At 28.1% G+C, this 19,108-nt stretch overlaps 1 protein-coding gene across 4 annotated transcripts in view; it reads left to right on the forward strand.

Moving 5' to 3' along the window:
- Positions 1-19,108, forward strand: part of LOC135931483 (uncharacterized) — a 187,143-nt gene that overhangs the window by 114,565 nt on the left and 53,470 nt on the right. For all 4 annotated transcript variants that reach the window (XM_065468621.1, XM_065468622.1, XM_065468619.1 and 1 more), the window contains exon 12: positions 16,197-16,344. In XM_065468621.1, the coding sequence (XP_065324693.1) occupies positions 16,197-16,344 (148 nt within the window). The remainder of the gene's footprint in view (positions 1-16,196; positions 16,345-19,108) is intronic.

A 19,108-nucleotide genomic window follows, 5' to 3' on the forward strand; every position in this document is an offset into this window, starting at 1 on the left:
TCATTTGATAACGCGACACTTTATCATGCGATAGTTGAACACGCGACATTTTATCATGCGACATTTTATTATGGTATACTTAAAACTTAATATAATATATTTGAAAAGTTAAATTTTATTAATATCTTATTTTTGACTTTTATGTTTGAATTCTGATATTTAAAAAATTTTTATTAATTTTTTTTGTATTAACTCATATTTTAATTTTCATAAATATTATCAAATCGAGCCGTTTAACAACACTAAGTTCCATCATTTTTCTTCTTTTTCATAAAAGTTTGAATTTGAAATTCAACTAACAATATGAATATAATTTTCAAACGAATATTTTAAAGATTTATTTTAGAATTTTATCTAGAAAAGCACCATTTTATTTATTTTATATTTAAAATCCAATTTTATTTCCAAAATTTGTCAAATTTTTAGCCAAAAATATTTTTAAAATCAAAATTTTATGTCCTTTAAAAATAAAGAAACAGGAGACATAAGCAATAAGAATGATTTCAATTTATACTTATTATTAATAAGTAACTATAAATCAATACATCACGAGTAAAAAATATAAATTATTTACAAAATCACCCCACTTAAATTTTCTTACGCATGATAAGGTATCGTCGTGATAAAGTGTCGCAAGATAAAATGACGCGTAATAAAGTGACTGAGTGATAAAGTGTCTTCGTGATAAAGTGTCGCCGTGATAAAATGTCGTCGTGATAAAGTGTTGCATGATAAAGTGACGCGTGATAAAGTGACTCCAAATCATATACCCATATATTAGTGTTGCTTATTGTTAAAAACTACCCCTAAGCCTAATTAGGTTTAGCCGAAAAATCGGATAACGACACAAAGAGATTTTCTTAACCCTCGTCTGGCTAACCAAGAAATTGTTGAGCATAATAAAGTCTATTACGCCCTCAATTTATTTGTTGCCTCATCAAGAATCACATTATGAACGTTCAATCATATATATGATAATCATAATACAATCCAAATAAACTGTAATACAAAATGTATGAAATATAATAATATATTATATAGCATTTATCACATTTTCCCACACTTAAGATTTTAAAACTCCTCAATCAGACGATGTGTAGGCTACCTCGATCGTTCTAGTTCCCGAAGTAATGAAGACATATTCTCTGGACCCGAATTTTGTCATTTCCATTTCGCCATTTCTTCCTCTATAGGTAGTCCTTCTACATTTTCCAAATTTTCGACTCCATATTTTCTTCCTCTCTCCCTGACTTCCCCATTTCTTTCACTACATCCAGTTTTCTTATATGATTAGCATCTTTTTGTATCGTTCTCTCTTTACTTTACCGAATAGTAGAATCTACCATTTTAATTATTCTTTCTCTCCACCTTGAATTGATTTCATTATATACCCATACAGGTTGTTGAATTCGTTTATCATGAGCTGCTTTTTGTCGCATATTAGATCGTTCCATCTCATCCTTAACATTTGGATGTGACCAATCTAATCCAGTTTTTATATTACTCCCCAACAATAGTTTTGCCGGTGAACGTTCAGTTGGATTGATGCTCGCCTATTCTGTATGCTGTGAAAACCTCTCCTAGCTTCCTTTGGCTACTTAATATCTTTTCTAGTGGCAAAATCGACTTTTAAGTGTTCATATTGTTCTTTAGCTAACCAATTCATTTTGGAGTGGTAAGGTTTTGAATATATTTATTTATATTTTTCTCTAAACATATTCTCCGAAATTCTCCAGAAATAAACCGAGGGCCATTATCTGACTCGATTTGACTTAGCGTTCCAAAACGTGCTAACCATTTCCTTAGCACCCTGATCATTTTTGTAGACGTGGTCTCTCTCATCAACTCGATCTCAACCCATTTAGAATATGCATCAACTCCAACTAATTATTAATATGAATCGATAGGTCCCGCGAAATCTAAATGAATGCATTCCCATGGCGTATTGTTCCACGAATATAAAGGAACCTCCATTATATGCAACCGGTTACTTTGACATGGAGTACATTGACGAATATGTTGTTCTATAGCTTTATCGCAATTAGGCCACCAACAATACATTCTAAAAATTGATTTCATAGCATTTATTCTTGAATGCCCCATGTGTATGATAGTTAATATTGATTTCCTCAACACGGTTGGAATAACCAACTTTCCATCATTGACATCTTGATCTACTGATAATTTCTCTTGATCTACTGATAATTTCTCCCAACGATTCCTAAGACAAACACATAATTTTTCATCAAACCCCACCCATCTTCACTCGATGTTTTCAATTGCTTTATTTAGAAACCTATCTTTCCTTGTTTCTTGAGTTCAACTTGACCAAAATTTATAGAGCAAATTCATAGCTCTAATTTTTAATGCATGTTTCTGGTCGATATTCGAACTCCATATTTGTTACTAGAAGTCTAGATAATATATCAGCCATTATATTTTCTTTTTCTGGACGATATTCAATTTCAAAATCATATGCGGACATTTTCCATCCCCAGCGTGTTAATCGACTATTTGATATTTTTGGTAATTCCTGCTTATTACTAAATAATTTTTCCAAAGATTTATGATCTGTTTGCAATATAAATTTTCGTCCAAAAATGAAAGATGAAATTTTTATATTCCAAAAAAGGTGCTCATGCCTCTTTTTCTATTGGTGCATTATTTTTCTCTGGCTCCATTTGTGTCACATTCTAATATGATTGGTAAGTCTGGTGAATAAGGAATTAAAGAGTTATCAGTTGACAAAAGCTGCTTTATTTTATTAAATACATCTTGCTACCTCTCAGACCAAACCCCATGAACTCTTAATGTTTGTTATATGCAGCGGAGCGGCTATACCATTTAAATATGGTGAAAATCTCTCGTGATAATTCACAAGTACTAAAAAAGATCGCAATTGATGTATATTTTTTAAGTTATATCATGTTTTAAAAATTTTGTAACATGGTACCCCGGATTTTTACCTTGAAAAGGGGTACATTTATTTTTTTTATGTAAAAATAATATTGGGCGTAAGGAATTATTATTATTATTTTGTTTAAAAATCGAAATATATGGATTAACCCACATCTATCCAATTATCCTTGAATCCCTGTCTGATGGCAAAAGACCAGATGGCCTTACAAATGTCCCTTAATTTAGTGGAAAACATATTATTTTGAATCACCTGTGACATCCAGTTTTCCCCCAACCCAAACTATTACAGCTGAGAGATCGAAAATCAGAAGTATCACGATTTTTAATATTTTATTTCACCTCAATACTTATTTCTACTAATGGATCCCCCTAGGCTACACTTTTTTAAGATTTATTTTAGGTAAAAAAATTCTTAAATCAATGGGGATAATGGATCCTCTTTTAAAATTTTACATTCAACCCAAATAACTTTTTCAGGCAGCATTTTAGTTTTTCGGATCAATTACGGCCTTTTTTTTTAAAAATATCTCATTGTTTTTTTTAATATGGCTTTTAAATTTTATTTTAACCCTGTATTGTATGGACGTATTTATAACTTAGTAAACTTAAATAACCAATGTGATTCCTTATCTCTATGCTTAAGTAAAACCATTTTATTTTTTTAAAATTATACAATTGTATAATCTCATCATTATAATATAAATAATATTTACTTCATATGAAAATCTGTAAAACAATTATGATTTGGCGTGAAACAAAGAGCCACACTACATTTTACATAACTAATTTCTGTAAATTATACTTTTACCAGTGTGCCATTCCTGCCTTATTTCCTTTTAAGGAATGGTATTGTTTCCTTGGCTAGATTTTTTTTGGAGCCCAGTCTTGATCGATGTACGTTTACCATTTTTGTAACTGACTTGTTATAAAATCATATATAATTTTCTGCTACTAAACTTAAAATCTAAACGATTGGATTCCTTCACATGTAAATTTCTGGATTTATAATCCCATTGATATACATTATGAAATAGTTATATAATTATATTTTATATTTTTAAGCATATATTGTCGCAATCATAAACAAAATAAAAGATGTAAATAAATATAATAACAATTTTTGTGTGTGACGTTGGACATCCCCTCTTGGTTAGTGAAGCAATAATCTCAGTGTATTAATAACTGGTTTGATCCGGTTTTGTTTACCCTAAGATAAAAACCAGGATAGCATTTCAAAAAAAACGATTGTTTATCAAATAGAACAAACTTTTCAAAAAACTTAAACATAGCACTCCTCCTCTCTTAATATGTTGCAACTTTAGGGTTTCTATTGGTGGGCCTGATGAAGGGTTATCTCCCACCTCTATGAGCTTAGATCCTCAGTTGAGTAAAATCCCCTAATTTTAGCTTAGCCTGGAGTGTTTTAGAAGGAAAATAAACTATAAAAACAATCGTAAGGGGATGTAAAAAAATCTTGTTATTAAAAAATATTAACCCAAACTGAATGAATACAAAAATAATATCCCCCTCCCTTGGCGTATGTTTACAGGGTAAAAAGGCCGGTTATTAGGAGTTTTCCTTTTTATAGGGATTTAGATGGTGTGATTGATACCTCGGTAGTAAGTGTAACGGAGTCTATGTACGTGGATTAGCTGATATTAATATCATTTTTAAACGGTGTTTGCTAGTATGGATGCTTGTCATCGGATGTTTCGGAACTACCGTAGTTTTCGTGTAGGCGATAACTGGGGACGTTCTTCGAACGGGTAAGCTATGTTAATTTTTCTTGAGGTGCAGTGGAGTTATGGATTTCGAAGCATTCTGGGAAATCGTTGCATGGGGTTTTGGGGTGTCTCTTTGGTTATTGCATGGTGGTGGGGGGGGGGATTTTGATTATTGTTTGTGAGAAGCTCTACTCTTTTGAGAACATGTAGGTTTTGGGTTGCTGAATTGTTCCTGGTGTTGGTGTCGGCGGTTAAATCCTTTATAGTGGTGACAAGGGCAACGGTCCTTGATTTAGTCGTTTGAGAGACGGATAGTTGGGATCGTTGTTCACGGCTTCGAGTCGGTGGTCATTTATTGGGGTGGCCCGGGCAACGTTCTTCTGTTTATGCTTCATCTTTAACGATTTGGGAGACTGAGAACAAATCTGGGCTTTAGGTTTTTGGTAATTAGTGGTTCATTCATATGAAAAATGGCCTTTTCGGAATCACAATATGGCACATTTTCAGGCCTCCTTATGGGATATATTGGATTTGGTTTTCAGTTCTGCTATAAATGTTTTCACTAGTGCAGGAAAATATGGTTGATTTTACGCATTTTTGCTATAATATCTCTTCCTTAAATAGAGAGGTGGTTTGGTTACTATTAAGCTTCGGATATGCAATTATCCCTGATATGTTATCCATGTTCTGAAGCATCCCCAAAAGGGCCGTAGCCAGGAATTTTCAGTTAGGGGGGCCAGCTGCTTATTTATGGGGGCTTATTTTTTTTAAATAAAACAAATAATTAAGCATTCATATAAATTTTTTGCTATCTTTATTAAAAAATTATTAATGTTATATGAATGCAAAATAATACTATAATATGAACATACAAAATATTACTATAATATAATACGACGATTTTTTATTTTAAAATTTTAACATAAATGAATTAAAGGATAAATTTTGTCTTAATTTATTTTTTCATAAGCCATCAATTCTAAATTTTGCTTACATTTGATCTTTCATCGACCCTCTAGTGCTGGATAGAACTCTCTTTATTATAGAGAAAGAAGCCACACAAGAAGCCGTTGGTTGATGATGGCTGCTGAGTAGCATTTATACAATTCTTTAAATGCATGATGATATTTTTTTTATACATAATATTTAGGATATTTTCAAAATTATGTGTTTCTTTAACTTCTGCAGCTAATAATCCTTTAGCTATTTTCATTTCATGATGTAAAATTTCCATATTTAAGTTTAATAATCAGGCCATTTTGTCCGATATAAAATAATCACTATCAAAGGGGGACAATGCATTAAAACTTGATAGAAATCTTGTGTAAATCTATCTAATAAATTATCCACAAAGTAATCAAAAATTCCCTTTTAAAGAACTCCAATTGGAGTCTTTTTCACATTCAAATTATAATTTGGTCTCGACTAAAAAATGTTGAAAATTTATAGGCGTTTTATGTATCCTTGATGATTTGTGGGGAGTGAGATTAAATTTTGCTAAAAGTTTTTCAGCCTTTATTCTAATCAAATAAATAGAATTATTGCTTCTTATATTTTTTTAATATATTGATAGTGGAATCAATACAATTTTTAGCATCCACTTGATAAGTACCTACTGACTGTTTATACTTATATAGTGGATCTAGTGTTTATCATATCTCATAAATTATAAAGGCTAATGTAACGTAATTTATATTAAAGTATTGAGATAAATAACCAGAGGCTTCGACAGAATCATGAGTGGAAACTCTGAATTAAGAGTTCTATTAGAAAAGTAAACTAATACTTCACCAATAGCCTTAAAATTAACATAAATGATGCGAGATGTTTCTAAATGACCAGCATCTCTGGTCTAAAAGTCTCATAAGAGTATGGCCTGCATATATACAAGATACGTTAAACCACCTAAAAAAAATTGCAATGCATTGAATAAATTTAAAAAAATTATAAATGATAACAATATTATTATACCAATTTTGAACCACTAGATACAACATGTGGTTGTAGCAATGTATAAAAGGAACTTTTTTATTAATTCATTTTTGAAGTAGGGTTTGCACTCCTCCATTTCGGCCAGACATTACGTTTGCACCATCATATGCCTGGTTTATCATATTCGTTGAATTAATATTTAACTCATTAAGTTGCTTTAAAATGCAATTAGTTATGCTTTTTTAAGCAGAAAAACACTGCAAATTAATAATCCTTATTAAATTTTTTTGAACTTCTCCAGAAAAAATATAAATAATTATTCTCAGGTTTTCACAACCTGATGCATCTTTTGTCACATCAGCCTTAAGACAAAAGTTAGGGCATCTCATTTTTATTATATTTATCTGAAATATAATCAAGCACCATATCAACCATAATAGATATTACTTCTTTTTGAATCTGGGTGTTGTAATCACGTATTTTTGTAATAGATTTCGTATTTTTATTTAATTCAGGATCTTTTTGGAGTGTATGAAAACATTGCTAGAATTAGTCCAGAAAGAATTAATTATGTTTTCTACATTTGCAGCATCCGTAATTTTTGTTGAACCAGTCCCACGGAAAGGTAGCTCCTGTATGTTAATAAATATCATGAAATATTGATTTAAGATCGTAAAGATTACTGTTAATTTGTTGGCTTACCAAAATTGTTGTTATCTCAGTATTTTCTTTATAATGCTAAAATATTCACCGCTGATTTAAATAACTGGTTATATCGTATAATTACCAAATTTTATAAAAATTTAATAAGAACCGTTTTTATTTTATAAATATTTACGGATCGGTATCAATTTGTTTCTATACATTTTGATTGTAAATAATTATCACTCTAAGTGGGGGGTCGAGGTCTTGGGGGGTCAGGAATAATTTTTATATATATCAATGTTTTTTATGATTTGCACCCAGATCTATATCAGAGACCTTCAAAAGGTAATAATATTGTGATTGAACCATAATAAATAAAATAATTATCATTGAAATAACTACAATTTAAACGTTATAATTAAGCGCCTATATAATGTTATACACAAACACACATGAAAATTATAAAATACGAATGAATGATGATTTATTATTGGAAAAAAATAAAACAGGATAGGAAGAAATTTACAAACAAGACATGTTTTTTAAATAAATATTTAAAATTTATTTTTAAAATATAAAAATAATCATTTACAAAAAAAGTTTTTTTTCCGTGTCTACGGCCCTGATCCCCAAGGTCGAATGGTGTGTCTGGAGAAGGATTTTAGAATGTGGTTTGGAGAGGTATTTGTTTGAAATAAGACCAATTCATTATAATTTGTATATTATTAACTTTTAGGGTTGCCATAAACATCTGATATTTCTCGTTTCCTATGATACTTAAATTATTTATATGTTTATATTATTTTCTGGGTATCTCTTTTGAATTTGATCTATTGTTGGGGATGGCATTGCCGGTAAGGTAAACTTTGGTAATATTGGTGTAGCTGGGGGTAATAGGAAAAAAAACCCCCGGAAAATAAACCCCCAGGAAATAAAACCCCCGGAAAAAAAACCCCTTGGGATTATTTTTATAACTCTCATATTTTAGTATAATCTAGCAATAATTTTTATTGAATTGGTATTTAGACTTGCAAGTTAATAATTTGTTTAAAATATTATGACCTCATCAACTTTTTGCTGATAGACCATTCATGCTTCCACCCCCACCTCCTCCTACTGTCATGGGCCTTGCTGGAGTTGGTGCGCCTCCTATGAATATGATGCACCATCCAAATTTGCCCCCCACCCAATAATATTATGGGTTATTTATATTTACTATTGATACTTAAGACGTTATGTATATATTCTAAATTATTAGAAGTAACTGTTTGCATAAATAGGCCAATCCAAACAGATTTTTTTAAAATACAAATTTATTTAAGCAGATAATCAATTTTTAGAAATACATCTGTATATAACTTGATTGGTTGTTAGCAGCCAGTATATAAAGAAATAGAAACCTAATTCATTGCATATTTAAAAGATGAATATTGAAATAAATTCGTGATTTATTATAATAGAAACAAATATACATTCACCCAATATACAATTTAATTCAGTTGAAACCAGTAAAATGCAAAGGGAAAATACTCGATTTTTTTGCATTTGGTCTTTTGAATATATGTGATCATTTTAATTTATATGATTTCTCACTTCATTGATATGCAACTACCTTTAGTTTTTAGCTTATTAAAATATATTATGATCATTAAGTTTTAAAATGTTTTATGATCATTAAGTTTTAAAATGTATTTTTAATCAAAAGAATAAAATTGTTTATAAATTAAAAACGCTATAATTGGTATTTAGACAATTGCAAGTTAATAATTTGTTAAAAATATTATTGTTTAGCAACTAGTTAAATGAACAGATACTAAAATGTATTATGATAATTATGTTTTAAAATGTATTTTTAATCAAAAGAATAAAAATTGTTTATAAATTAAAAACGCTATAATTGGTATTTAGACAATTGCAAGTTAATAATTTGTTAAAAATATTATTGCTCAGTAACTAGTTAAATGAACAGATATTAAAATTTATTATGATCATTATGTTTTAAAATGTATTTTTAATCAAAAGAATAAAAATTGTTTATCAATTAAAAACGCTATTGGTATTTATTTATAAAATTAAACAATAATAATTTGGATCTTTATACCGTATATAAATACAAAAAAAAAATTAAATTTACAAAAATATTTTATTCATAAAATTTATATTTTATAAAAAAAATTTAATGGATCTTATGGAAAGCTCATATTTGAAGGTTATTCTTATACCATACATAAAAAATGCTCAAACAAGATTAGATGGCGCTGCTCAAAGTATTCTTCTTTTAAATGCCGAGCAATACTTTTTCCAACACTCGATAATCAAGACCCGGTTCTTGATACAGCTCATAATCATCCATCAAATATTGATGGACTAGTAGCAATGAAATCCATTGCTAACATGAAGAAGCGATGTGCAGACTCTTTGGCAAAACCTCTTCAAATTTATGCAGAGGAAATTGTAAAATTAGACCAAAGGGTTCAGTCGCATATGTTATCGGAAGATTCTATAAAAAGAACTCTAAGGAATCATAAAGCAATGCAACACCCTTTAAATCTTGAGAATTTGGAAGACCTAGTTATTGAAGATATTAGTTTAAATATAATTATATTTTCATAAAAATTTAAATATTTGGGCAAATTGTGACTTCCAGAACTCAAAACGATTTTTATTATTTGATAATGGCCCACAAGCTGAAGAACGCATAATAATGTTCGCAACAGATGATTCCTTGAATCTAATATCTAATAGGACAGAGTGGTATATGGATGGTAATTTTGCCATGTCTCCAAAAAATTTTCTACAATTATATGTGATTAGTAGCAATAAACAATATTTTTATGACAGCGGTTTATTGTGTACTCCAGAATAACTCAAAGTACTTATGAAATAATATTTCAAACAATAATGTCTAAATGTTAGGAAAGGGATTTATTTCCTGATCCATTATATATATACATGGATTTCGAAAAGTCTGCTATGACCGCGGTTAAGAGTATCATTGGTATGATTTAATATGTTTAATAATTTATATTTATTTTTTCAATAAGTGGATCACATCGTAATTAGAGGATGTTTTTACTATTTGTGTCAAAGTACACATAGAAAAATTCAGAAGCTGGGTCTGGAAAGCGAATACAGGACCGATGAAACTCTTTTTTTTGTGGCATGATGGACGGCTTAGCATTCGTTCCATTATGTGATATGGACAATGCAATGACATTCCTGAGATCAGTTACTCCGAGCAATGGTAAGGACATTCTTGATTATTTCGATAAAAATTATGTCAATGGAGTATCAAGGGAGGTCATGAGAAGCAATTCTCAATCCCAAACACGTCGAATTGAGCCTCGATTTCCTCCAGAAACCTGGAACGTGAATCAGAGCTATCTCTCAGATGAAAAACGAACAAATAATCAATGCGAAGGTTGGAATCATCGTTTTTCTAATCTGGTTGGGAATAAACACCCATCAATCTGGGTACTCATTAAAAAATGAAATGCGAGGTGGCTGCCGATGAAACCAAACTTGAAAGATGGCGCGTAGGTAGTTGGACATCGAAAACAAAATGCAGAGTTCTAACAACCAGATTCGGCTAAAGAAACTTTGCGAAGAATACCGTGGTGCGAAGCCTTCCAGATTTTATAAGAGCGATTTCCTTCAATATTCGATGTCAACCCATATAATTATTATTATAAATTATAAAATTTGTATATACATAATCATGATTTACCAATAAAATAAACATTTCTTATTTCTAAGTTTTGTCAAATTTAGTCTATTTAATATCATTTAAAGATGGTATTGTATTTTTACTATAGTAAATTTTTTTACAATACATAGTTATTTTACTGAGGCATTTTTTCCCAGTACCAATTTAAACATCAGTTTTTCTTATTTAATCATTTTTTTATGGAGAGTAGGCCAAAAAATATACCTATATTATTAGGTCTTAACTAAATTCTATAAAAATGAAAAAAATTCTTGTGGGGTTTATTTTCCGGGGGTTTTTTTTCCTGGGGGTTTTTTTTCCTGGGGGTTTTTTTCCTGAGGGTTTATTTTGCGGGGTTTTTTTCCTGGGAGTTTATTTTCCGGGGTTTTTTTTCCAGGGGTTTTTTTCCGGGATTCGTAGCTGGGTTATGGGATAGATTTTTGTTGTCCCTATTCCTATTTGGGCAGGTAACGATAATGGCCAAATTTTCTATAATAATAACAACTTTAATTGTTTACTCTTACATAATTTAGGTTTGTAAATTTCGGGATGCATTGTCTATTGGGAGCCTATATAATTTCCGGGTAACTGGTTGGCATAATCATGTATTCTATATATTTGGTGATTAGGGTTTATATTTTATTATTTAAATTTAAAAAAGGCTGGTGGTAAAATGAAATAAAATTTTTTATTATTTAAATTTTTTTACATAAAATATCATTTACATTTTTTTACATAAAATATAATAAAAATGATTCCACCAATAAAATATTAAATTTAATAGTTTTTGTATATGTTATTTTTTAAATTAATAAATAAAGACTACATTTATAAATGAATAGAAAATCATTCATGAACCCGAAACCTTAAATTTATTAAGGGCTTAGGCTCAGTAAATTCATCTCGAAGCTAGGATTCACAGCTCTGATAATGATAACCACTTCTCCTTGTTTTCTTGATCACTTAAGTTGTTTGCTGTATAAGATGCCTATAAAATTATATTTACCAAAACGCAACCTTCATAAAGTGACCACTTAATGGTAGTATGACTTGTGGAAAAAATAAGACAAAGGTACACTTTAATAATATCAAAAGTAAAAAGTAATAATAAAATATGCAATCTTTAAAAGAAACCTAAAGTAAAATTATATAAAAGTACATTTTTTTTAAAAAACAAACAGCAATAAGCAAAACAGAAAATAAGAAAATCAAATGTCAACTCATTTTTTGAATTAGAATTAATTTTTAAATTTATTTATTAAAGTTAATAAATAAACTCCAAAAATAATAAAGATGTAGGAAAAGAAAGAATCAAATAAACAAAGAAAAACTAAAATCAAGACAAAATTTTTAATAGTTCTTGATTTTTGTTTTGTTTTTTTTAATCCCAGAGCTAAATGGAGGGTTTGCTTGGTCCAGTCTCTTGATATCATTTTTCGCCCCGGTCTGTCTTTGTTCTCAAATAATAACTGCTGTAAGATATTTATTATAATAGAAACCAGAGTTGTTAAAGTATCTATATATAATGGGTTATCTGTATCTAGATAGATTTTTGATTAAAGTATCTGTATCTAGATATATTTTTAAGAGGTATCCGTATCTGTTTTTAGATACTTTTTAAGATTCATTTTGATATACTTTTATTTAACACTTTTTTATATTATAAATAAAAATACTTGAATGCAAAATTTATTTTATTTCATATGAGCATATAACTTAATATTAATATATATTAAAAAATTATTAAGACTACTATAATAAAAAATTATATATATATAATATTAATACTTATATATAAAAATATATTGATATTTTATTTTATTATTTCTAGATTATTAATGAAGCCGATGATATAATCAATGACGACATTCTTCCATAACCAATTTATAGACCATATTTTAAAATAATATCTCAAAATATAGTAAAATGTTTGCCATGTTTACCAAAAAATACACAAATCTCAGTTAGCATTACCTCAACTTGCAAAATTGTAAAACATTTAAGGGTATATATGGTGAATTCCATATCAAATCAACCAAAGTTTTAACCCGACCCCCTTCAATTTTTCTTAAATTTTGTATACTGATAGTATATACAAAAATGAAATTTTACCTTCCAACACTGTTTACCCGCTAAGATATGGCCGTTTAAAGCGCGGAAAAATGGTACATTTTTGACAAAACGCACCTCATTTATTTTCAAATATCTCAAAAAATAATTTAAATTTTATTTTGTACCTTAATAAAAGTACTTTAAAATCACATAAAAATAAATATGATAGACATTTGATTAATATCGAAAACCGGATGTGTAAAACCGGAAACGGCCATAGAAAAAAAGGTATTTTTTAAAAAAAATTCTGTAGATAGATATCACACTGCTTTATATTTGTACAAAATCCTAAACTGGGATGAATATGAGTTTAGGAGTTATCACTCTTTATATGGCTAAAATTGAACAAATTTAACAATATCATCATATTTTAATTTAATGAATAGTTATGAAATAATGTTAATTTAAAAATTATGTCTAAATGACAGGCCCTTACTTTTTTTAAAATCTTTATCAAAATCTTTGAGAAGTGGCTGGAATAATGAGCTTTGTTTAACACTTTAGTTTAATTTTGTCTCGAAGTTACTTGACAAAATAATTCTAAACATATTTATAACTTTATTTACCTCAAATTGCATTACATATAATACAATCAAAAATTTATAATTAAAATATATCATATATTATAATCTTCCAAGGAATTTTAATAAATTATTACTTTTGTTTTCATCTAGGGGAATAAATCCTTGGAACTTTGTGTTCCAGAAATTCTCTTTGCTCTCAAAATCTGCTATGACTTTCAATGTTCATATATTCATTATTGCTCACAAATATATAATTTACCCCATAGATATTATTTCTTGCATAGTTAAATAAATCTATTGTTGTCAATATGTGATGTTCATATAGACGTTGCAAGCTTGCTCGAGCTGCTAACCGTTTAGTAACAGCCCCCAAAATGTCGCATGGACTTTTACCTTGTGCGGTTTCAAAAAATGTCACTCAGCCTTTATCCCAAAATCATTTTCATGATTGTAGAGATTAATGAAATCTTTTATTTTTATATTGGTTACTGCTCCATCAGAAAAATAATAAATTTTAGCCACTCTATTAAATCTTTCCTTCAAGAATACGATCAATTTTTAAAATAAATAAAATGCACATGCGTTATGCTTTAAACAATCTGATATAACCACTAATTACATGTTTTATTATATTGTTCTCACGGTAATAAATTATAAAAGAGTTGATAGTGGCTTGATTATTGGTCTGATTAAATCCTTGTGCATGTGCACTACAAATGCATATTTTTCTGAAATGTCTGCAATAACTAAGAATTCGCCAACATTTAAATTGAATCTTAAAAAGTTTCGAATTAATGATTATCGTGAAGCTATAAACAAATAAGGAATTAAATTGTTTAATTATTCAATTAAATAATCTACAAATTCGTCAGTGTTTTGAGGGTAGTTCGATCAACTGCTATCCATTGTTTGAATGTTTTTTTATCTATAGAATTCTCATCAAATAATATATTAAGCCTTTATTTTAATTTTGAATATATGAGGAAAAATTTATTGTTGAATTTCAATTTTGATAGATTATTATATGCTAAATAAAATATTTAAAATTATTTTGTAAAGTAATTTTAATTTCGAGATAAAATTTAACTAAAGTTTTAAACAGCTCATTATCCCAGCCACGTAAGGGCCTATCATTTAGACATAATTTTTAAATTAACATTATTTCATAACTATTCATTAAATTAAAATATGATGATATTAATGTTAAATTTAACCATATAAAGAGTGATAACTCCTAAACCCTTGTTCATCCCAGTCTAGGATTTTGTACAAATATAAAGCAGTGTGATATCTATCTACAGAAAAAAAAATTTGAAAAAAAATACCTTTTATTTCTATGGCCATTTCCGGTTTTACACATCTGGTTTTCGATATTAATAAAATGTCCATCATATTTATTTTTATGTCATTTTAAAGAACTTTTATTGAGCTACAAAATAAAATTTAAATTATTATTCTAACAATTATTTCTCGAGATATTTGAAAATAAATGAGGTGCATTTTGTCAAAAATGTACCATTTTTCCGCGCTTTAAACGGCCATATCTTATTAGGTAAACAGTTTTGGAAGGTAAAATTTCATTTTTTCCTTAGTTATAGTATATACTACCAGTATACAAAATTTAAGAAAAATTGAAGGGGGTTGGGTTGAAAATCGACTTTTTTTGGATTTGATATGGAATTCAGACTAAATAAATGTTTACAATTGTAATTTTAAATTTTAAAAGAAAACATCAAACACTCTTAATCAAAATAAAAAAGGGGAAGGAAAAGAAATCTATTAAAGAAAATATTGGACTAGGTTCATCGTCCATTGATATTTTTCCAAGAGACCTCAGACTTTAACCCAAACCACTTTAGATGATTTAATATAGCATTCAGCCATTTTCAATTGTTGGAAATTTTTCATTTATAAAAATGATCAATACATTAGCTTCACAAAAAAAATATAATTTGCCGACAGACAGTGGTTGCTAGATTTTCCCAAAGATGGGAAAATGAAAAGAAAGAAATCATAAAAAGTCTAATAGAACCATCACTAACACGCACAACAGCAGATTGTTAGAGTGTTATCACTGGTAGCTAACATTTAAATTTGTATTATAATTTAATTACGAACAAATTATTATATTAATATCTAAAAATCATTATTTTAGTTATAATAAATGTGATATCGAGTCAATAAATATTTAGCTCATTTTATAATTTTCGCAATAGAATCCTAATTTAGGTTTATTCCAACCTTATCTAAGAGTATAATAAAAATATCTGTATCTAGATACATTTAAAATTGTATCTGTATCAAGATAACTTTTTGGAAGCTGTATCTGTATCTAGATAAATTTTTAGACGATGTATCTGTATCTAGATCCATTTAAAATGTATCTTATAACAACTCTGATAGAAACACAGGTATGTATCCCTTTCGTGTTAAGGTTACATTTTTCATACACAAAAATGTCCATCTAAAGCTTAGTGATCATTAATGGCAATCAACTTTTTAAGTATTAGCTACCAACCCCTGTTATAATACGACATTGATTTTTTTACATAAAATTATAGAATCTATTTGGTATATTAAATTTTACATTCTTTCATGATTACTATAAATCCACCCCCCCCCCCCTTAATATAGCTTGTATCCAAATCTCAATCGACTGCTAACCGCTTAAAAGATGTTTTCTTGCCTCACCCTCATCAGCCACATTTGGCGCCAGATCACGTGAGCACGTACGAAACATCTCAACATCCCATAAATGCTCTCAGCTCTTTTTTGCCCCAAGGTAACACCCTCATTAAATTACTAATAAAGACAAGAAAAAAATTTCATATCAATTGGTCAATCCCGCTCGTTATTTTAATTGTATGTTAGCCTGCCCATCCATGGTTTTAAAAAAATATATACCCTCTCGCCCATTTGATTCAATATCTTTCACCCACCCGCCAATTATTAAAATTTTTTTAAACTCAAATAGCCCATATAAAATTTTAAATCGCCCCCTCCTTTTTATGCACCTGATTAAGATATGCCATCAGAAATATTTTATAATTTGGGAATATAATAGATAATAAAATAATATTCAATCAAATATTACGAATGTCACTAAGGAATTTATTTAATCGATAAAATATGAAATAAAATAATTAAGAGGAATATATAATTAATATTATTTATAATTATAATGTAAATATTAGAAACACATGATAGCTAGCTAAGATTAAGAAAACTATTAAAATTATTTTTATATATCTAAAATTTCAACGTTATATAGTTATTATCTTAGAATATAAATTTGAATGTTATTATATAAAATAAAATGAAATAAGTAAGAGTAGAAAATGAGATATATTTTATAAAAGGTTATTCGAATTATTATAAATTATTTTAATTAATATTATAATTTAAAATTTGTATTATATTTTTATTATTATTATTCAAATTAATTAAAATATTATTTTTAACATACAATGAGTCCACATTTTCTGGATTTAAACATGTTCCTCTTTGCTCTAAAAACCCTCCAGCAATGTTTTAGATCCTCATTCAGGAGTGCTAGTTGCTGGAAAATCTTGATAACTTTGGTAACTTTTTTCTCGTTTTTTTTTCACCAAAGTTAGGATATCCAGGTAATATTTTCTCAACTATAAAAAATAAAACCAATAAACAAGCCCATCTGTTGTAATTCAATTTTGACATGGATGTTATTTATTTTAAACATTTGATTTAATAGATAAGGATTTTTATTAATTGTTAAATGGCTATTTATAATTTAATTTAAGTGTAATCTCTTTGCTTTTGAGAAAATAGGAGACAGTAGATTTTTATCCATGTCTATATTCTTGGATATAAATTATATCCAACATATTTTTTAAATAACTTTCTACTGCGTCAATTTCATCTAGTGATATTATTCTCAATCGTCAGAATTTAATCGAAAATAAGTAATGCACAACTCTCACCTAGCAAGAATAAATTTTTTATGTCTTAAATTACAAATACCAAATGTATAAAAATTTCGTTGGAAATATTTTTTATTGTCCACATACAATTTTTTCAGGTATTATGAAATCGATATATTAAAAATAGTATATTATATATTTATGTTACAATTATTTGTTCATATTGAAGGTACTAATTACATATTTAACATATTTTATAAAAATAATTAAAAATTTCGGAATAACCTTTCATCAAAATAAAGGTAAATGTCTGATTCACACCTCAATAGGAAAATTTATGAATTATCAAATAATAAAGGAGAAAATTCTGATTCACTTTTCATTCTTCGTCGATTTCATAATATCTAAAAAACTATTTTATATGCACAATAAAGAATCTTTTCAACCAAATATTTATACATATATATAGTTGTAATTTATGACCTATAAAAACTTATTCTTGCATTTTTTCATTATCTATACAGGACATCAAAAAAGGACCTTGTTTCGATTCCTGAAATAACACAAAAAATCCAATAATTCAAAAAAATTTTCACCGAAACTATGTGCCACATTAACACCTCTTGGAATTATCAAAACAACAGCCGTTAGTCAGGATTGCTATTTACCCCATCCTCTCCCCCATCCTCATCGCTTGAAGGTGGACAGTGGATTTTAGTAGAGCATAGAAGGAAAAGAAGGAAGAAATGAAAAAATAGAAACGATAAAAATATAATAAGCACAGTTTTCAACACGCTCGCATTTGTAGCCATATAAAAAAGAAAATAATATAATAAAATTTTACCAAAAAAGTATAAATCAGGTATTTCCAAAACTAAGGAGTCCGGTATATGTTGTAGGAATTTCCTATTGCCCAAATAAAATAGTCGAAGGCTTGAATTTATTTTCTCTGAATGTCAAGGTATAAATCAAAATTTATAAAAATATATAATACCTTTATAAAAGATTATGTCGGGAATATTTTTATGGTATTTCCTACTTATGTCTTTTCCCAATTTTCATCTATAATTAGGAATAAAGTTCAAATATATTTTTAATTTTTACTTCATTGTAAATATGTTTTTATTTCCCTGAGTGCCCTAAAAGGGATAAAAAGAATTATTCATAATATTATATTTATATTATACCTTATAAGAATGTGTTGTGGTTATTTCTTTTAATAGTTATTAATCTAAAAATACAATAGTAAAAGAAAAACAATTTGAAAATAAATATACCTCATTTAGATCCATTGATGTAAGAAAAATTTGAAAATACAGGTAGATAGTAAAACACAATTATAAATAAACTTGAAACAGAATATAAAAAAATAAAAAAAATAGGCATTTCATAAGAACCGTAAGGGCTCAGTGTTTAGTATCTGCGACTAATATTCAGTTGTAACTCTGGATATTGACACTTTTTCACAAAATGAGACACGACTTTTATTATTTAAGATTTTAAATCAAATCATACAATATCAAATTAACACTTAACTACTTTATATTAGAGAATTAAAAACTGAAAATATACATTGATAATAAATGATTACCGATAAGAAAAGTATGTATATAGCAACAAAATGCTAACAATAATTTATAGTGGTGT

The sequence above is a fragment of the Gordionus sp. m RMFG-2023 genome, chromosome 1, assembly GCF_954871325.1.
Source record: "Gordionus sp. m RMFG-2023 chromosome 1, tfGorSpeb1-WG-v2, whole genome shotgun sequence".
Classification (NCBI taxonomy): Eukaryota; Metazoa; Nematomorpha; class Gordioida; order Chordodea; family Parachordodidae; genus Gordionus; species Gordionus sp. m RMFG-2023.